This window comes from Lygodium microphyllum, chromosome 20 (assembly GCF_053477565.2).
Source record: "Lygodium microphyllum isolate KBCC chromosome 20, Lygodium_microphyllum_v1.1.10, whole genome shotgun sequence".
NCBI classification, from domain to species: Eukaryota; Viridiplantae; Streptophyta; class Polypodiopsida; order Schizaeales; family Lygodiaceae; genus Lygodium; species Lygodium microphyllum.
In genome coordinates, this window is record NC_141154.1 from 118047060 (window position 1) to 118066141 (window position 19082).

The 19082-nt window shown below is 40.2% G+C and overlaps 1 protein-coding gene and 1 non-coding gene across 2 annotated transcripts; both read left to right on the top strand.

Annotated features, from left to right (window-relative positions):
- Positions 1-2408: 2408 nt before the first annotated feature.
- Positions 2409-6032, top strand: LOC148019297 (protein WHAT'S THIS FACTOR 1 homolog, chloroplastic-like). The gene has a single exon (XM_087660893.1). The coding sequence runs from the start codon at positions 2451-2453 to the stop codon at positions 3927-3929; it is 1479 nt and encodes a 492-aa protein (XP_087517019.1). The 5' UTR covers positions 2409-2450; the 3' UTR covers positions 3930-6032.
- Positions 6033-9129: 3097 nt separating this feature from the next.
- On the top strand, positions 9130-9211 carry TRNAS-GCU (transfer RNA serine (anticodon GCU)). The gene has a single exon. It is a non-coding gene; the product is annotated as a tRNA-Ser (tRNA).
- The last annotated feature ends 9871 nt before the right edge of the window (positions 9212-19082 follow it).

Below are 19082 nucleotides of genomic sequence, written 5' to 3' on the forward strand. Positions count from 1 at the left end.
ATTGTCATGTGTTGGTATATAGGCCAAGTTGATTGTCATGTGTTGGTACATAAGCCAAGTTGATAGACAATCTCTCTCTAACATAATGATAATGCATCAATTGGTAATTAAATAGAGTGTAAGGCAATACTACCATTGAACATCATATGATCAATTAAACAAGATTTTGAAAATCCTTAATATGCAATTCTGCATCCTTGTTTGGATCTCTATTAAATAAAGGCAATAGATACCCTAAAGTGGAGATGATTTTCAAGAGAGAGAGAGAGAGAGAGAGAGAGAGAGAGAGAGAGAGAGAGAGAGAGAGAGAGAGAGAGAGAGAGAGAGAGAGAGAGAGAGAGAGAGAGAGAGAGAGAGAGAGAGAGAGAGAGAGAGAGAGAGAGAGAGAGAGAGAGAGAGAGAGAGAGATGGGGGGATTTAATAAAGAGAGAATAAAGTTGAGAGAAATACAAAATAAAGATAAGAAAAGTGAAATACAATGTGGGAAAGAAGTTAGGCATAGCATTTTCCCTTCCCTCACAAGAAAGTTCCTATGACTTGTGGCCTAGTGTTTTGCATAAGGAACATTCATTTCTATTAGTAGAGGAACCATAACCTTAAATGATTCTACTCTATACATTGGGGTATGTTCTCAAGGGGATGGTGGCCTTAAATGAATCACCCTTGGGTGAAAAGTTGATGAAGACATTTGTCCTTTTTGAACATGGCACTTGCTATTGTGTACATTGGTGATTCCATTAGTGAGAGATTTCATAGTATATACATTGGATAGTACTAGCATTCATGTGTGCTTAGAGTTCTTATTAACATTATCCTATAGTTGTTTGCCTGTAGAGTATCCCTTGACTATCCATTTTTGTGACCAAAAGTTGTTTATAGACTATTATTTTATAGATGCGCTTACTAATTCCATTTGTTTTGAGACTTGATAGATGTGTAGAGATAGGTGAAGGATATGTTTGGAATGTCAAGTTGAACATTATGTTCATACTTTAGTATTTTATATTTAGTTATATTTTCTAGCGTTGTTGGGATTATTTACTTTTGAGACAGTGATGGATTTACTTTCACAATGTCGTTGGCCATTGATATTTATAAAGCACCTAACAATGGATCATTGTTTTTATTGTTAGGAGTTTAGCATCGAAACTGAATTAGTTATTGGATATTTCAATATGAAGGTTTGAAACTTTTGATTGATTTGCAATTATATAAGCTTCCATACTATTTATGTGTAAGGGGTATTTTGGGCATGAAGTTTGCTAAATCAATAGTACAAAAGGGAGGCCTCCCAATGAATAGGGAGAGGTTTTACCCAACTTGTGTCATCGTCTTTCTCCTTATATATGTATATGTCATGTACCAGCACCCTAAACTTTGGATGTAGTAAACATGAAATTGGCATAATCTTGCTAAATGTTGCAAACATGTTGATTGAAACTATAATGAAGAGAAAAATGTTGGAAACATGTCAATTATGTATAAAGATAGTGCAAACATTAATACATGTTGGGTGCTAGGTTGTGTCCAAGTTAGGATACATGAGATGTTGGTCTTTAAGACTTGGTGAGCATGATGAACAAGGTCAATGATGTAGTTTAATGGTAGTTTCTTTTGCTAAATGGTGGCAAATCCTTTTAGTGGGTTGCATGGACGTTCATGATGCTACCTGGTTGTATGGAAGCCTACTCACAAGGACCTCGTTCACAAACTCATTTTTAGATTCTAGATCTTAATTATGATGATATTCCAATAGTTTCATCATCTTCTTCTTTAGCACCATACAGGTTCCCTCTTGATCACATTAGGATGCCAATGGTACAAAAGCAATTGGAGGTAAAAAAATTTTGCATCATGAGGATGTTCCCACACTTTACTAGTGACTTGTTTGACATAGCATATTGGGATTGAGAACATTTCAACCATTGATGTTCCTCTCACTTGTCCCAAAAATTGACACATCTATAACAAATTACTTGTTGCTAGTCACACTTGAAATAGATAGTGTGGTCAAGTAGAGTTTTTTTTTGGGGATGGGGGTGGGGAGGGGAGGGTCTTGATGTAGGGATCCCATGTGAAATTTTTCTTATCGAAGTTCACCATAGTGCATGTTGAATTGACTCCGCGGAGGGCACACTCTTATGATGTTTTGGGAGTTCTTGAAGTTTGAGAAGATGTGGAAACGTATTACTAAAACTACTTATAGACACGAATTCGTGCCGTTGTGGAATTGCAACCTAGGGATCAAACTTGCACATGCGTAATACTCAACGCACACTCGATCCAACTGAATTGGTGCTCTTATGGCATGCCACCCCATTGCCAAAACTTCTTATTTCTAGAGTTCTAAGACACAAGGAGACTTACATAACTTATTGTGATTTCCAAAGTTCTACACACTCAGAACTATTCCAATGAATGCATGAAGGCCAAAGTTCGCAGCAGCCATCATGCTGGCTCTAGCAAGGAAGAAGCTGTATGCAGTTGTCCGAAGTGAAGGGGGGAACACCCTGCTCCAGCTTCCTTATCATCATCGCCGATGGGTCTCCAACCTGCCTCTTATGGCCAGGAAGAGGCGGGAGCATGACTTCGAGAGGCTGATCGAAGAAGAGAAGGCCTTCAAGCGCGTCATGGCCCTCAAGGAGATCCTCCTCAAAGAGCCTGAGCAGGTCATCCTCGTCTCCGAGCTCCGTTACTTCAGCAGAAAGGTAGGCCTCAAGCACAGCCATCGCTTCAAGGCTCTGATCAAAAAGTTCCCTGCCGTATTCGACACCTATGTCGATGAACAGAGGGAGATGTGGCTTGGCTTTGCCCCTGAGGCAGAGGCCCTCGTCGAGCAGGAGCGGCACCTGATCGAGAAGCAAGAAGCCATGGCAGTTCAGAACCTCAGGAAGCTCCTCATGATGTCCACAAACAAGAGATTGCACGTCCACAAGATTGCGCATCTGCGCCGTGACCTCGGCTTCCCAGTTGACTTCCAAACCAGGATGGTGTCCGCGTACCCTGAGTATTTCAAGCTTGTGCAGGACAAAGAAGGGGATGTCTTGATGCTGACTAGCTGGGATCAATCCCTGGCCATCACTGCCTTGGAGAAGCGAGCAAGAGAGACCGGTGAAGTGAATTCTGAGGGTGAGCCACTGTTCACGATGTGTGTGAAGAAAGCACTTACATTGTCCCACAAGCAGAAAGCAGGGTTAGAGAAGTTCCAAGAGCGGCCGTTTATCTCTCCGTACGTTGACTCCAGAGATTTTGACAAAAACACTCTGGAGTTTGAGAAGCGTCAAGTTGCACTTCTTCATGAGATACTTAGCATGACCTTGGAGAAGAAGACACTTGTTGATTTTCTCACTCACTTTCAGAAGGAATACAGGTTACCGAGGAGTATAATTAGCCTCCTCCTTCGGCATCACTCAATCTTCTATGTTTCACGAAAGGGTGCGCGCTTCAATGTCTTCTTAAAAGAGGCTTATGAACGAGGCAGATTGATTGAGAGACCTGACTTAATACTTCTCAAGGAGAAATTTCGAAAACTTATGACTCTTGGGAGGGGAGATAAACAAGGCAATGATTCTAGAGATGTAATGCTAACAAGGTCCGACAATTCCTCTGCAGAGTCTTTATCAGATAATGATGAAATGCTAAGAAGCTCCAACAATTCCTCTGCAGAGTCTTTATCAGATGATGATTCTTACAAGGCTAAGCACATCACTGTGACTTCACAGACAATACATGAAAATGCTGTTGATGTAAAACAGGATGTCTGTTTCACCTTAGAAGGTTCACAGTCAGAGTTTGAAGCCTCTGATGAAGCGGAGGATGTGGTTGAAGACGATAGTAATGTTGAAAAAGATGCTTGCTTCATGTCTAATAGCTCACATTCCGAGTCTGAAGATACTGATGAAGCTCAGAAAATTCATAGAAAGACATGACAAAGACAAGGTAGTTAGCAATGCATCTACCAGTGAAATAGTGAGAGACTATTATAACAAGACTTTGAACATTGGTGATGAGCAGCAGCTTAAAGCAGTGAATCAGAAATTCTCTTGGTGCTATTATATGCACGAAATCCCATTGCTTCCAAAGTGATGAACATGATGGATACAATGAGTGTCATTTTCTCTCACTTTTTGCGAGCCAATGATAGACAGGCTGCACTAGAGGCTAAGCTATACATTGTTGTATTGACATACCCGGTCAAATGCAGTTGAGTTTTGAAGACATGAATTTGATGTGTATGAGGCAAAAACTTCGTGAAGATTCACAGAGAAGCTTTTGCACTGCTTTAATGGGCTCCTAAGGGGGTAGAAATCTTGAATTCTAGATGAGGGAGATTTGTGCACATACACTGAGAGTGACTTTCTTTAGGTTGGCACTTTCTGGACCGAGAAAAAGATCAGTTGCCTGTTGAGACCAATACAAGACAGGTTGCATATGAAGTTCTACATGATGGCTATGCAGCACCTATACACCTGTGGGACTATGCCAAGCTTCGATACATGTCAAGCAATAATTGTAGCAGTGAATAGTGTTCTCTGCAAAATCTGGACCTTTTGAGGATGGCAATGTCAGTGCGGTCGATACATTTGGCAATCATGATATTACACCTTGATTCTTTTTGTCATCACCTCTATTATTCAGGTTTGCTTCAGGCTGATTGTTGTTTGATGGCAAAGTGCACTGCAGCAAGAACTTTGGGTGACGCCTAAATGCCCAGCTGACTGCCATGGGTTTGGAGGCCTAAGGGTGTTGAGGCTTTAGAGTTGTGGCTCACAGTTAATTGATCATAGGCTCATGTTGTGCTGAACACCTAGGACTAGATTGTCATGATGAAGACGTGTGAAGTTCAGGAGCTGATGTTGCTTACAAGTGCTCATTTTAGCATGGTCATAAATAAATTGGCCTTAAAGGTCAAGATGGCATTGCCAGGTTCTGTGTGTTATCTGGGATGCCTAACATGGTCAAATTTACTGAAATTGATGCCTATTGGAAGGTGGGTCACAAGGATGGATGTTGTTCTCATGTGCCTCCTGTTGTCAAGCATGTCTCCCATGGTCAATTCTGCTGAAATTGATGCCTATTGGAAGATGGATCACAAAGATGGGATCTTGTCTTTGTGTCACTTTTATTGTCGATTCAGCTAAAATGGATGTCTTCGGGTGATGCACAATGAAAAGGGGATCACAAGAACAGGGGACTTTGTCTTGGCAGGAATATTGGCCAGTGGTGAAGAAAACAATGCTGTAATAATGGGAAACATGAGCGCATACTGGGTTTGGGAAGTGATGATACCCTAGCCTGTAAGTTATGGCTTCTTTTAGTGAGACCTGTTGTGAAAACACTTCACTGTGGTAGCAAACAAACTTGTTGATGCTGTCAGTCTTTTGTGGGTGGTTAACCATCTTCATCAGATTACCTGTGGACTACAAGAGGTGAAGACAAAGGAGTGGCTTGACATTACCCTAGGTTTTAGAAGTTCCTTTTTGATGTGTAAAAGTAGAGGTCTCTGATGAGAAATAGGTGGCAGCCATGTTGTTTTGCCCACCAAATAATGAGCATAGGCTCGGTAAATGCTCGAATGGGGGAGGTATCTAGAAGATTAGGAGTGATTGCCTAAATCAAACTATCAATAAGGTCCAGCTAAGATGTTGGCAGTCAACGAATTTCTGTCAAATCAGCCCATTAGTGCTGATATTAAGCCTGGCTTGCTTATGAGAACCTTGTATTCCTGTAGTTTGCAACCATGGTTTGTTATTCATAGGTGTAGACAATAGTAAATCAGGCATCTCATCCTGAAAGGCAAGTTCTGGTAATGGGTGAAGCTGCAACTTGATCAGCAGAGTTCCAGAATTGAAGCCCTTGGGGAGCAGCATGTGATTTTTAGGCGCTCTCACCATATTGTGCTGGTGGATCATTTTTGCATAGAGTACTGGTGCTCATTTTGTCAGGCCTTTGACTTACATATGAGAGACCGTAAGTCTTCAGGATTACTTAGCTAATGAAGCATGTGGTGAGCTAAAGTGTCATAATTTTCATGGTTTTATCTTCAGGAGACGAATGTGTTTGTAAAGTCAACATTTGATTATGTTTTGAAAGATAATGTTGCAGTTATGTGTGAAGAGTTTGCTGCTCTCAACTTTTGCACTCGTATTTAGATACGGTGCATAGAAGAAATATTAAGAGTTTGCTGCTCTCAACTTTTGCACTTTTATTGAGTTATGGAACATCGAAGAACACGAAAACCAGAACAAGATATGGTAAGGAATATGAAGACGAAGTTCTGATTCTGGGCTAGTTTTGAAAACCGAGTGCACAGTATGCCTCAGAATCAGTGGGTTTTTAATAACAAACTGACACAATACCTGTACATTGGTTGACCTGACAAAGTGGCCAATAATGACAATCAAGTGATCTGACATTGCTGCTCAGAAAATAAAAGCTATTCACATGCTTAGCCACTTGGACTCACATGAAGGATTGCCATGGCACCCCTAACATCACATTAGTCTTTGCCCTTGCAGGAGAATGCTAATAAATAAGCAAGTCTAAAGAAACGATATTTCTGCTCTATAGTCATGGGTTATGGCTTTCAGGACTGTTCATGTTTTTGTTCATCCACAGACTTGGGAATGAGATTTCTTATTTTTTCTTTCACTTTGTCACTTCAACAACTCAGCTAAACCTTTGTGGAAATTGAACAATTAGACTTTATAGGGAAACACCAAAGTAGGTCGTGTATCGGGGGAGGGGGGTGGGACATGCACATGTACACGTGTGTGCATATCTAATTGGACTCTTATACTAAATCATCATTTAACTAAATAAAATTGAAACAAACTTTGGACTCTTAATTGAAGTTATTCATACCATGTACATGATTTTTGTTTGATATGCACGTGGGTTTTCTTGCTTGCATAACATCATTTCTTGCTTGTGTGGGAATGCATCACATCATTGAAGGACGCAAACACTTGCTAATTATTTGTGTTACAACAAGTGATCTTTGTACTTGTACACGTGTGTGCATATCTAATTGGACTATTATACTAATTCATCATTTAACTAAGAAAATTGAAACAAACTTTGGACTCTTAATTGAAGTTATTCATACCACGTACATGATTTTTGTTTGATATGCACGTGGGTTTTCTTGCTTGCATAACATCATTTCTTGTTTGTGTGGGAATGCTGAAGGATGCAAACACTTGCTCATTATTTGTGTTACAAGTGATCTTTGTACCGTTATACACAAGATTTATGGCTTGGACACTTTGCCGATGTTATTGCAGTGCGGTGCCTTGCCACACCAAGATAGTTGCGCCTTTGATGAGCATGGCTACATGCTATGATAGCGTCGAACAAGCATTTGGAAGCAAACAGAGTCTAGGCCATAGGTATGTATATGATGGTGGGAGCAAGTAGGCTTTCTTTTTCGTAGGTGTGATACTAGGCAAACCGTAGCATTTCATATATGTTCTACACTTGAGGATCCAATCAGTATGTAGCTCGTAGTGCATATGTGAGTGACCATGCTTACAAAGGCTAACATACAAGTCGAAGATAGCTCATGTGATTCTCTTCTTGTTGAAGGTTGCTATACTAGCAAGTGTGATCTTCATGATGGAGTTAATATTGCAATATGTCGTTGTTGAGACGAAAGATCACTAAGAAGATTACAAGGAGACAGATATGTGAACCTACGAGTGTGTTCGAAGGTAAGAGTTGATGCACATGTATGTGATGTAATCACAAGAACCAATTGCAATGGTAGTTGGTGTAGAAGGAACCTTTGTTGATCGAAGTACCTTTTCCATCTTGCTATGAGCAAGAGATCCTTTCTTGAAGCTAGGGTGGTGAATGGAGTCAGGGAAAAAGAGATGCAAGTGGCTCAAGGAGCTAGCTAGGTCTAACACTAGGAAATAAGAGCTTGCTACATATGAAGCATAGAGTACAGCAATGCCGAATGGGAATTGTAAGTTGGAGAAGATGGGCCATGTCCTTTGAAGCTTGGCTATGGAGGATGTGTTAGAATCTTGATGCAAGCTAGTTGAGAGATGGTTGAGTTGAGGGATTAGAGTGGAAAATCGGATTTGATACCATGAGAGAGAGAGAGAGAGAGAGAGAGAGAGAGAGAGAGAGAGAGAGAGAGAGGTTAATGGGTGCTGAAAGGTGCTCAAATGAAACACATTATCATGAATGCAATGCCTTGTTTATATAGGCTCTAGCAAGCTCTCCTGTTGTGCTAGATGACAAAAGTACACACACAGAAATCCGCTACAAACTAGGGTGCATAGCTCATCGACTTTTGCAGGGTCTTAATATAGACCTATTCAGTCCGAACGGCATCATTGATGATGTAGGCACATCCGATCTGATCACAAAAAGGAGATATAACCTAGCTAGTTGTGATGACTAAGGTTGCGCTGTGTGTGCTATGCCGCCAGTGGTGCTAATACATCGATTGTGCAGTCCCCTAGTCTAATGCGAGCTTGATTTCTCAATATGTTGGACCTTATCATGTAGTACATGAGCCTTAAGCATGCCATGTTACACATGCATTTACCTCTAAGTCGTTGGAGAAGAACCGCTACCAACTTAAGGACCCTTACATTCTCTCTCTCTCTCTCTCTCTCTCTCTCTCTCTCTCTCTCTCTCTAAGGTCCTTTGTTTAAGGCTTTGTGCCACTTACCACATGAATTCTCTCTCTTCAGGCTCCTTTGCCGAAGGCTGAGGCGAGCACGCACGCTCTCTCCCTCCGCCCCAGCCGCAAAAACGGGAAGGGCTTTGTGGTGACCTCCTTCGCAACCGAGCACTCGAGAGCACGTTAGCTTCTGTTTGTTATTTCCAGCAAACACGAGATGCCAACAGCACGATTATATTCCTCCCGCCAAAGACTCTTCATGTAAGCTGGCGACAGCCACAGCCAGATTTTTTGCAGACCTACGTGGCGTGGAAGAGCGGCCAGTCACCGTTGCTGAACGGTGACTCTCTTCTCACGACAAGCGCATACGCACGCATCTAAGTTTGACACCCCCATGCTGTGTTGCACCAACCTTTCAATATTGGGGGTTGGCGGTCGCTTTGTCAATATTAAATATGAATATTATATTTCCATGAATCTTATTCATCGGGGTCGCTTTGGCCGAGTGGTTAAGGCGTGTGCCTGCTAAGTACATGGGCTCTGCCCGCGAGAGTTCGAATCTCTCAGGCGACGCGTCCCGAGTTCCCTTTTATCCAATCTTCGGTTCGTCCACATCCAATGGATTTGCAGTCCCGACGACTCTGGCGTTTGATCTTTGGAGTCTATGAGAGTAGAGAGGTTTCAGCTGGCCTGCCAAGAATGCTTCCATAGAATGTGAACCCTAGTCCTAGCAAAGAGAGGTTGCAATGCCTTTCCTTGGGAAGAGAAAAGAACTCAATACTACCATATTTTCATCTTCGGGTAATGAGGTCATTATAATGAGGAAATAATCTAACAAATATAGAGTTTATTTACAACCCCTCAACCAAGGGCACAGGCTCTAGGCCTCAAAACTTCTAACAATCTGGCTACCAACCTATGTGCCACTTTGAACATACGTATTTGCTTTCTCAAAATTCTAATATATCTAGGCTATCCTCCTCTAGGCCTTGAGAAACTTTGACAGCTCGAGTTTTCTTCTCCTTGCTCATCAACACTCTCTTTCTATCGCTCCAGATGTGTTTGCCAAGGCACAAACTGCATTCCACAGCTTCCAAGACTCCTCTTTCTTGGTCCCTAAAAAGCATTGTCCTCATTCTGACCATACCAATCAAGCCTGCAGCTTTGAACTAGACCTTGAGCTTCTTCCATACCACCATAGCTTCTTTGCAAGACTAGAACATGTGTTTTACTGTCTCCTTGTGTGTGGCGCAGAACCCACGGTTTGCGTTAACTTGGATCATTCTCCCTACTCTATCTTTAGTCAGTGACTTCTTGGCCACGACTTTCCATAGCATCCAATTCAATTGCTTACTTGAGGTAGCCTTCCGTGTCCTCACCACTCTCCTCTTCCAAATCCTCACACTTGTGTATTGCCTGCAATCCTTTTGGAGGATCTCCATCTTCTCCTCTTGAAAGTCTCATGCTCCCTAGATATTTCCATCCTTTGATTGGCCCAATCTTAGAAGACGACATCCAAAGTTCTAAGATCTCCTCTAAACCATTGGCTCTCATGCTCCTCGAGCTCGTGACTGTCACTGATCTCTTGGATTGGAGCAATGTTTGCCTTGTCTTCATCCCATCCACCGAACAATCTCTTTATTAGCCAACCCACTTGCCAGCTTGGGATTAGCGTTGATGGGGGTGCAATCAATAGATGACACCGTTCTTAATCTTGTCTTTCAAACGCCTCACGGAGAGAAGAGATGACTCTATTCCTAACCTTGCCCTTGCTCTTGAACATGTACTTAGGGAGAACAAGACATTTGCGATCGTAAACACACGCACACACTCCCCATGGCAACACTATTCTTAAACTTGCCCTCGCTCTTGAATATGTATTTCGATAGAACAAGAGATGTACGGAAGGTAAAGGCAAACTTCGACAAGGCATATGATCTTGTGCAAGGGGATTGTGTCAGCCAGATTCTATGCTACCCATATACGGAAGGGTATCATTTATTGGGGATATTCATACCTTGATTAAGGAAACTCTATATTTCATTCATTATAAATTTACACATAACGGATTCTTAAATTAGGCCTTCGAATGCATGTGCAAGTAAGGGTTTACATATAGCCATCAACAAAATGAAGCAACTATTAGATTATACTCACAATACTACAGATTACTCTTAGAATTATAGTGGTACTAAGATAGGATTGTGATCAAGGTGTTGTGGTAAAGGATGGTTCTACTTCCTATGGTTGCAACCGTAGATGATGGTTTGCCATTTAACCTTTGGTTTAAGGATTAAGTGCAAGTGCAATCACGATTGGAAAATTGCAGCTGTGATTAGAGAACCTTAGTCATCTTTGTAATTCTAGTATGACAAGTAGCCAAACTAGTATTGTGATTGTGACTTTGCCATCGATGATTGTGAAACAAGAGAAACACTACTTGTGAATGAGACTTGGGAATCGTTGCGATCATGTGATAGGCTTGTAGCATAGAGAGTGTTGACGTGATTTTGCCACTGCAATTTTTGGCTTGCAATACAAGCCCATCTTGCTGCAATGTTTTGGGTGTGGAAAATCAACTAGAAATGTGGTTCATTATGTGTATGTGATGACACGTATGGAGCTGAACCATGGCCAAACTTTCTATGCTACGAGACAACTCAAAGGGATTAAAAAGAAAATCAACAATAACTAAATATAGTACAAATGCAATGCAACCAAGCAATGTATGAGACGAGGAGTAGTAAGCACATAACAAGGAAGTTAGTTGTATGACATCTTATGTCACATAGGTGCTTGGTGCTTCATGGAAAGGGTGGTGGAGTTTTATTTGCTTGCTTTCTCTTCTCTCTCTCATTCATGTTTAAGACAAAGTGAGAATCGTATTGGATTAAAGAAATCATTGGCTAGAGTCTTTTGTGAAAATCTTTTTTTTTCATATGAAAGACAGATTTTTTGGTATGAAAGAACATTCCCTATAAGTTGTGGGGTTCCATAGCATAATGGCATGTAAGGGACTGAAAGGATAAAGGAAAATACAATATTTTCTAAAACATGTGTGTATATGTATATATATGTGTGAATGTGTGTGTGTGCACATGCGCATGTATGCACTATGTTTGGGTATTCTTTTGTGGAACATGTATGCATGTATGTGTAAGAGATGGGCAATACGGGGGGGAATATGAGAATAAAATAATGGAGGAAAATACCTGCTACACTGGTGAGTATATAAGATGTAAGGGACTTGACATTTTGGCCCATCAGATTATAATAACAAGTCTCCTTCATCTGAATCTCTCCCTCTCTCCAGCTTTCATGGCTTCCTTCCTTCCTTTTTTGTCTTTCTCTCTCTTTTGCTTCTCTTTTTCTCTCTCTTCTGTAATCTTCTCTCTCCTCTTTCTCTCTCCCCAGTCCTCTCCTTGACAATGTGTGTGTGTGTGTGTGTGTGTGTTGGCCACACACACACACACACACACACACATCAAGGAGATTTAAAAAGTCCAAGTACAATAAAATTGAAATTTAGTTTGTAAGAAATGTACTTTTCATTTTGTCTTCATGTGCTAAATACATGTGCTAATTAGCAATATCCCAAAATAAGGTTTTTTTTTGTCATGTTGACCTGCTCATACCCTATAGTTGATACTAAAAGACCACTATCTACTATTTCAGATTAGCTAGGTTATGAGAGATGTGAAGGCTTGTGTCTATTATCTTATCTATCAAAAGTACCACAATGTCACATATTCTTGCATGCAAGATAGCTAAAGATGTCTGGGATACATTTCTCATATACTTACATAGGCCCATGTTGCTTATCTACATAAGCAATTAGAGAGTGGACATAGGGATGAAGGTTAACATATAGACAATTTTCCAACAAAGATCAAGGATCTTAAGGTTAATTGCTACAGATGAGATTTTTCCAAACAATTCGTTTGTGCATATTGTTTTTAATGGTATTTTTTAATTCTCATTAAAATTTTGTGTCTACTCTCCATTTGATGATGAAAGGAAATCCAATTACTTTTTTATTTGAGGAGTTGGTTTCTATTTTGTTGTAATAATTCAATCTTGAAAAGTATGTCCATTGTGTGTGTTACTGATAAGCTTTTATGGCTAGTCAGAAAGGTAAAGAAAAAGCCATCCTTCCTACCAATAAGAAAAAAATATGCAAATATTGTTTAGCAAAGAAAGCTTATAAGGATGAGTGTAGAACTAAGAGTAAATGCCTATGTAGGTCTTGTAAGATGAGAGATCATGCCATTAAGGATTGTATTAAATTGGCTATGAAAGAGACTAAGAAGAAAGAGGCTAGTATGGTTGCTATAAATTCCTCAGCATCTAATTCCAAACCTACACATATTGTGAAAGATATAGAGCAGAAATTTAGTGTGCAATGTGATTACAGAATTTTGTTATGTGGTTCATGAATGTCTATTGTGGATGCTAGTGTGTGGTACTTTCATAGCAGTGCCACTAAGCACATTACTTTATAACACAATTTGTTCACCTATATTGAGATTGCCCCTAAGGAAAGTACCGTCACATGTGTTGATAGTTCCTCTTACCTATTAAAGAAGTCAATAAATTTGTATTAACTAGTGCTATTGATAGTACATTCACACTTTCATATATGGTGTATGCACCCAAGATCCAAAAGAGTTCATTGTTAGTTTTTGCACCTTCTTAGATAGATTATATTGTCAAAGGAGATGACATGATACCCCAAAGGCACAACAACCATATGTTGGAGAGCTTAGGTCTTGTAATATCACCGCACAATAGCTTCACCAAAACAAGCTAACACTAGTCTAGAGGTCTAACAATAGCATGTGGGAATGGAATTCCCCTATGAGGTGATGTCCAAGATGGGCATGGCACTTTTTATGTAGGAACTTGTCAAGATGGCATGTTTTACTAGGTGAGGGTTAGGGTGATCCTTTCTCAAGTCCCAAGTTACCTAGGCCTCTAAACGAGGTGCTTAGTGCTTATCCTCACTAGGGTAATCTAGTCTCCCTGAAGCTATCAGCCGAAGGGAGTGGAAATAAGAAGTATAGTTTGACAAAACTAGAGGCTTAAGGGTTTCACCCTATGATAGCGTTTGGACAACTTGGTTGTGCATACATGACTCACAAAACAAAACAAAACAATATTGTCAACTTTGCATATGATAAATGTGTTAATGATACCCTATTTTGATGAAACAACTGTTGTTTCTAGTTTGCTATATCATGGGCTATACTAGCTCAATAACTTAAACAAGAGTAATATGTGGCAACCATACTAGACTCTTTTCTTAATCTAAGGATCAACAAGAGTGCATTTCTAAATACTTTTGGACTCTAATGGAATACGCTTCTCATAATTTACACATCTATGCTTAAGAGGAAATGAGGTTGATGTTTTTCATGTAATGATATATGACTAAAGTCAACCATTGCTACATGGTTTCCAAGGTTGAGGCAGTTATATGTGCAACTTACGTACTAAATAGGTCTCCCACAAAAGCATTGTAGTCTATCACTCTATATTAGTCTTGGCATAGCAAAAAACCTTATGTTGCTCAGTTGCATTGTTATATACCCACCTCCAATACTTTCCACAAGAAGTGCATCCCTCAATGGTGGAAGCATGTCACTATCTTGATGCAGGCTCCATGTGACAAAGTGACCCCACTATCTTTTGAAGATACAAAAAGTTGTATCACAATAGCCAATTGTTTTCCACAAAATTGAAAAGCAAAGCAAAAACAGAGAGAATGACCATCCATGGGAGATTTGGCCTTCATTGAAGAGTTTCCAAACACCATCAAGTGGGAGATTGTGAAGAAGCTTCAGGAGTCGCGGTCATTTGAAGTTCACAAGAATAAGAAAGAAAGAGTTGAAATTTGTTTGTGATTACTCAACAACAAGATATGTGGGATGCTTGGTGCATTGATAACCTTTTGTTTGTCCAATTAGCAACCCATTGGAAGTTAGTAGAAAGAGTGTTGTTCACAACCTATGCTATTAAAACCCTTTGAAGTTGGTATTATGAAGACAATTGCACTATGACGATCCTTAGAAGAATGAATTTTGATACTTTCAAAATTGAATATTTTCCCCTCTTTAGTGGAATGAAAGCTAAATTTAGAGACATTGAGAAGAAGGAAGTAGAAGAAATGTTGGTAAGAGAGTCCTCCAAGATTGAAGCCCTTCTAATTCTATTTTGTTGAGTACAAACAAACTGGGTTGAGAGCTTGATGAATGACACGATTAAGAGGCAAATACTAGAACGAGTCCAGAGGTACGTGAGACAAGAGAAGGAAAAAATCAAAGTCGATAATAAGCTAGAGCAGAACCCTCCTTTGTCGCCCTTGCAGCACTCTTTAAAGAAGTCCCAATGGCGAATCAAGGTCCCCTTCTTCATGGCAGATTCATCCTAGAAATATTGATGTGAAAAGCTAGTGAATGTAGTCTCGTTGCAAATTTTAGGGGAGAGTACAATGAATACCCTAATCTTCATGTAGTTGAGTTCATAGTAGCATGTGTAGCCAACAATGCCAAAACCCCCAAGCATTGGTTGGTGATATTCCTTGCTACTTTCAAAGGCGCAACATTTAAGTGGTATGGGAGACAAGTAGTAGGAACTTTTGGCACATGGGATGACCTAAATGTGGCTTTCCTCCATTGAATTTAGGTATGAAGGTTTTGAAGAGCAGATGATGAACTTAAGTGAAATTAAGTCAGTCCTTTGGTGAACGGATGGAGGCATATGTCTCTAGAATGGAATCCACACTGAAGAGGTGGACTAACCATCACTTGGATAAAGGCATCTAGAAGGGGGTTTTTCCTAGAGGCCTACAACTAGAAGTTCATAGTAAGTTTGTGGAGCTAAGAAGACCAATTAACCTACAAGCTATAGTGCAAGGTATGAGAATGTACGATGAAGTTGAAGCAAGGCTGTTAATGACCTCAAGAAGAGTAGTCTTATCTCCTCCCATGCTAGGAGTGGTATACCCACCAAATGCAGTCCTCCAAGGTCTGTTCCCTACCCCTAACCTTAGATGCAAATAGTACCAAAGTACAATGCACCGAATCCACAGTGGTTTTTGCAGATAATAGTACCTCAAATGATGGTTTAACCACAATAACAATGGCCTCAAATAGTTCCCCCAATGGTAACCCACAACAACAATAGTAGAATCCTACCAACTAGCACCAACAACCATCCATCTCAATAGGAGCTCTGAATCAAAGTCAAAATAGAGGATCCTTTGGATCAACCCAACCCATCTATGTAGTGAATACAAGGACTTTGCAAAACCCTACTGTGAGTACTCCAAGGGGAGAAAATTTGAAGGACTGTTTGTCCAATTTAGTTGCAAGTATCAAGAAAGAGATCATGGATGTGATTACAAAATACCTACAGACACTAAAGATGAATACTGCCAACATATCCAATCCTAGAGGAGGTGGAAGAGATGTGATGCAATCTAATACATGGTGTAGAAATACCAAATTTTCCAAACCCTAGAATATTTATCCCTTATGTAGTCGATGCAAAGGAGAAGGTCACACTGCAAAAGAGTGTCCCACTCTAGCTCTTATGAAAGCCAACAGCACTAATAACCAATATACAAGACCCAAGAATCTGCCTCCAACTTGGTGGAATTGGAAGTTGCCACCACAATAATGTGGGCCAAGATAAGAGAACTTTCCCTCTACCAAAACGACAAAGTTCAATCTTCTAAAAGAGAAACAAAACAATAAGAACAAAATAATATAGTATAGAGCAGTCCAATACACAGAAGAATATAGATATAATTATACAAAAGTAAGACTAGAGATCCAAGAGATAGAGGATGCAAAATTCCCTCCCATACTTAAAGATGTGCAAATTTTACTGCTTCTAGAAGAAAGAGGAAAGATGAAAGTGGGTACTGCCCCATTCCCTAGCTGGCTAGAGAAGCCATGGATCCCATCAAAGAGTATGACTTGGGCAAAGACCTAGATACCTTCAAACCAAACCTAACATTTTGACAATTGTTAATACTACCCCTCGCTCCTACTGAAAGAAATTTAAAAGTATATCAATAAAAATATGTGGCCTAAGGATTGCTCCCGTAGTAAGGTTTTCCACTAAGTCCAATCAGGCCCCAAAGCCAGTGAAAGAAGTGGATGTGGTTAATGACTTCATAGATCTTAGTACCCCAGAAATTGGCATTTGGATTGAAGGATATTTTATAGTGGATGCATTGATTGATGGCAGTTCATCAATGAATATAATGATGGATGTGACAATGAAGGATTTGGGACTGCAAGACATCTAGCCTACACAATGGCTTATTAGAATAGTAGACCAAAGCAAAGTTAAGTCTTTGGGCATCCTCCCATATGTGAAGACAACTCTCACAAGACGAGACTATTGGCTGACCTATTTGGTGGTAAAACCAAATTCCTATGGGACCTCATATCCTTTGTTCTACTGGGAATACCATGGCTTTTTGAAGCAAGAGTATGAACAAATTGGTTCAAGGAAACCCTAACCCTAGGTAGAGGATCCAACAAGGTGGTAGTAAAGTTGTATGGCTTGCAAAAAGAAAATGGATACTCCTCCATTGAAGTCGTAACAGACTCCTCCAGTGAGGTTACAAATGGTACATCAACAGAGTAAGAAGCTCTCAAATAGATCTTTCCCAAGAAAATAGAGGCATAGTTCTTACAGTAGGCACTATAAGCCAACTCCCAAAAGAAGCAAAGTCCTTGTCATGGTGGGTAAATACCTACTGTGGCTGAACCAAGAAAGACTTTTGAAATTACTTCTAGTAGCGAGAAAGAGACATGGATGTACTGTTGTCCTTGTTACATGGCCATAGTAGAGCCAGAAACAAAAGCTAAGTTAGTGGTAGAAGCTGAAGAAAAAGATATAACAAAAAGTTTGTTTTTCTCATACACAGAGCCCCCATAGAGGTAGAGGACGATGATGGAAGTCAAGATGAAGACAATAAAAGTGACATGGAAGAAGCTATACAAGTAGAGGAAAATACTAATGAGGCGAAACTCCCAGAAGCATTTGAGGCTAAAGCTCCTATGTTGTTAGACAAAATGACTTTAGTATCCTTTTTGGACTGTTTAATGAGTCACATCATATGCAAAACCTCCATAAGAAATGGATTAAACAGAATAAGCCTTCTTTAAGAAGTGGCTCTTGTTGCTCTCATTTACCCTTCTCAAGAAAGGACAATGATAATTCCCCTTGCCAACAAACACCAATCCAACATCCCAAACAAAACTCAAATGGTTCCTATTATGTGACATTCCTGGAGGCATCCTCAAAAGATGAGTCCTTGAGTTAGGAGATAATTAACTCTTCCATAAAATTCAAAATAGCCATGGTACCATTTGAGCATTCCAAAGAGCCAGCCAAGTCCCCATGGAAAGAATAAGTCACTTCCAGTGGAGCATTAGAGAAGGAGGCCACTCCCTTAAAGGGGTCAGATTTGTACCCATGGATCTATACCCAGAAGCAGTCCCTAGGACCTTCATCCATGAAGTGGAAGGGAAAAAGCAATTACATTTTTTGGATACAAATGGTATTGAATGTCACTTGTAGGTGGGTACCAGTCTTCCAGAAGAGGATTTATTGATCCTACATGATCTACTAAAGGAGAACTTGGACATTTTTGCATGGTCGTATAAAGATCTAAAGGGGATTGATCCCATGGTGTGTCATAATCACATTGACCTAGAGCTTGATGCCAAACCTGTGAGGCAAAGATAGAGGCATATGAATTTAAATTACTCAATCCTAGTGAAAGCAGAGTTTTTGAAGCTCCTTGAAGCTGAGTTTATCTATCCTGTGACCAATAGTGAATGGGTTTCATCCATTGTGGTAGTAGAAGAATGGAAAGCTGTGAATCTATGTGGACTTTCAAAATCTGAATTCCAAGATAAAGAAGGATCATTTTCCTATTCCTTTCACATACCAACTGTTAGACATAGTGGCGGGACATGAGCTCTATTCCTTATTGGATGGATTTAGTGGGTACAACCAAGTCCAGATAGCAAAAGAAGATCAATCCAAAACAACCTTCACAACCGAATGGGGGACCTATGTTTACGGAGTGATGCCATTTTTTGGGCTTTGTAATGCCCCTGCTACCTTTCAAAGAGTGATGATGGCCGCATTTCAAAATCACATGTATGATTTCATTGAGATATATTTAGATGATTTTTGTGTCTACAACCTAATCCATGAGCTTTGGGGACACTTGGAGCAGTGCTTTGATCAATACCGAGAGTATGGGATCTCCCTCAACCCAGATAAATGCTACTTCGAAGTCTCTTCTAGAGTTCTTTTGGGCCACATTGTCTCTGCACAAGGGATAGCAACATACCTCACGAAGATTGAGAAGATTGCAGCTCTAACAACACCAACCAACCTCAAACAATTGAGG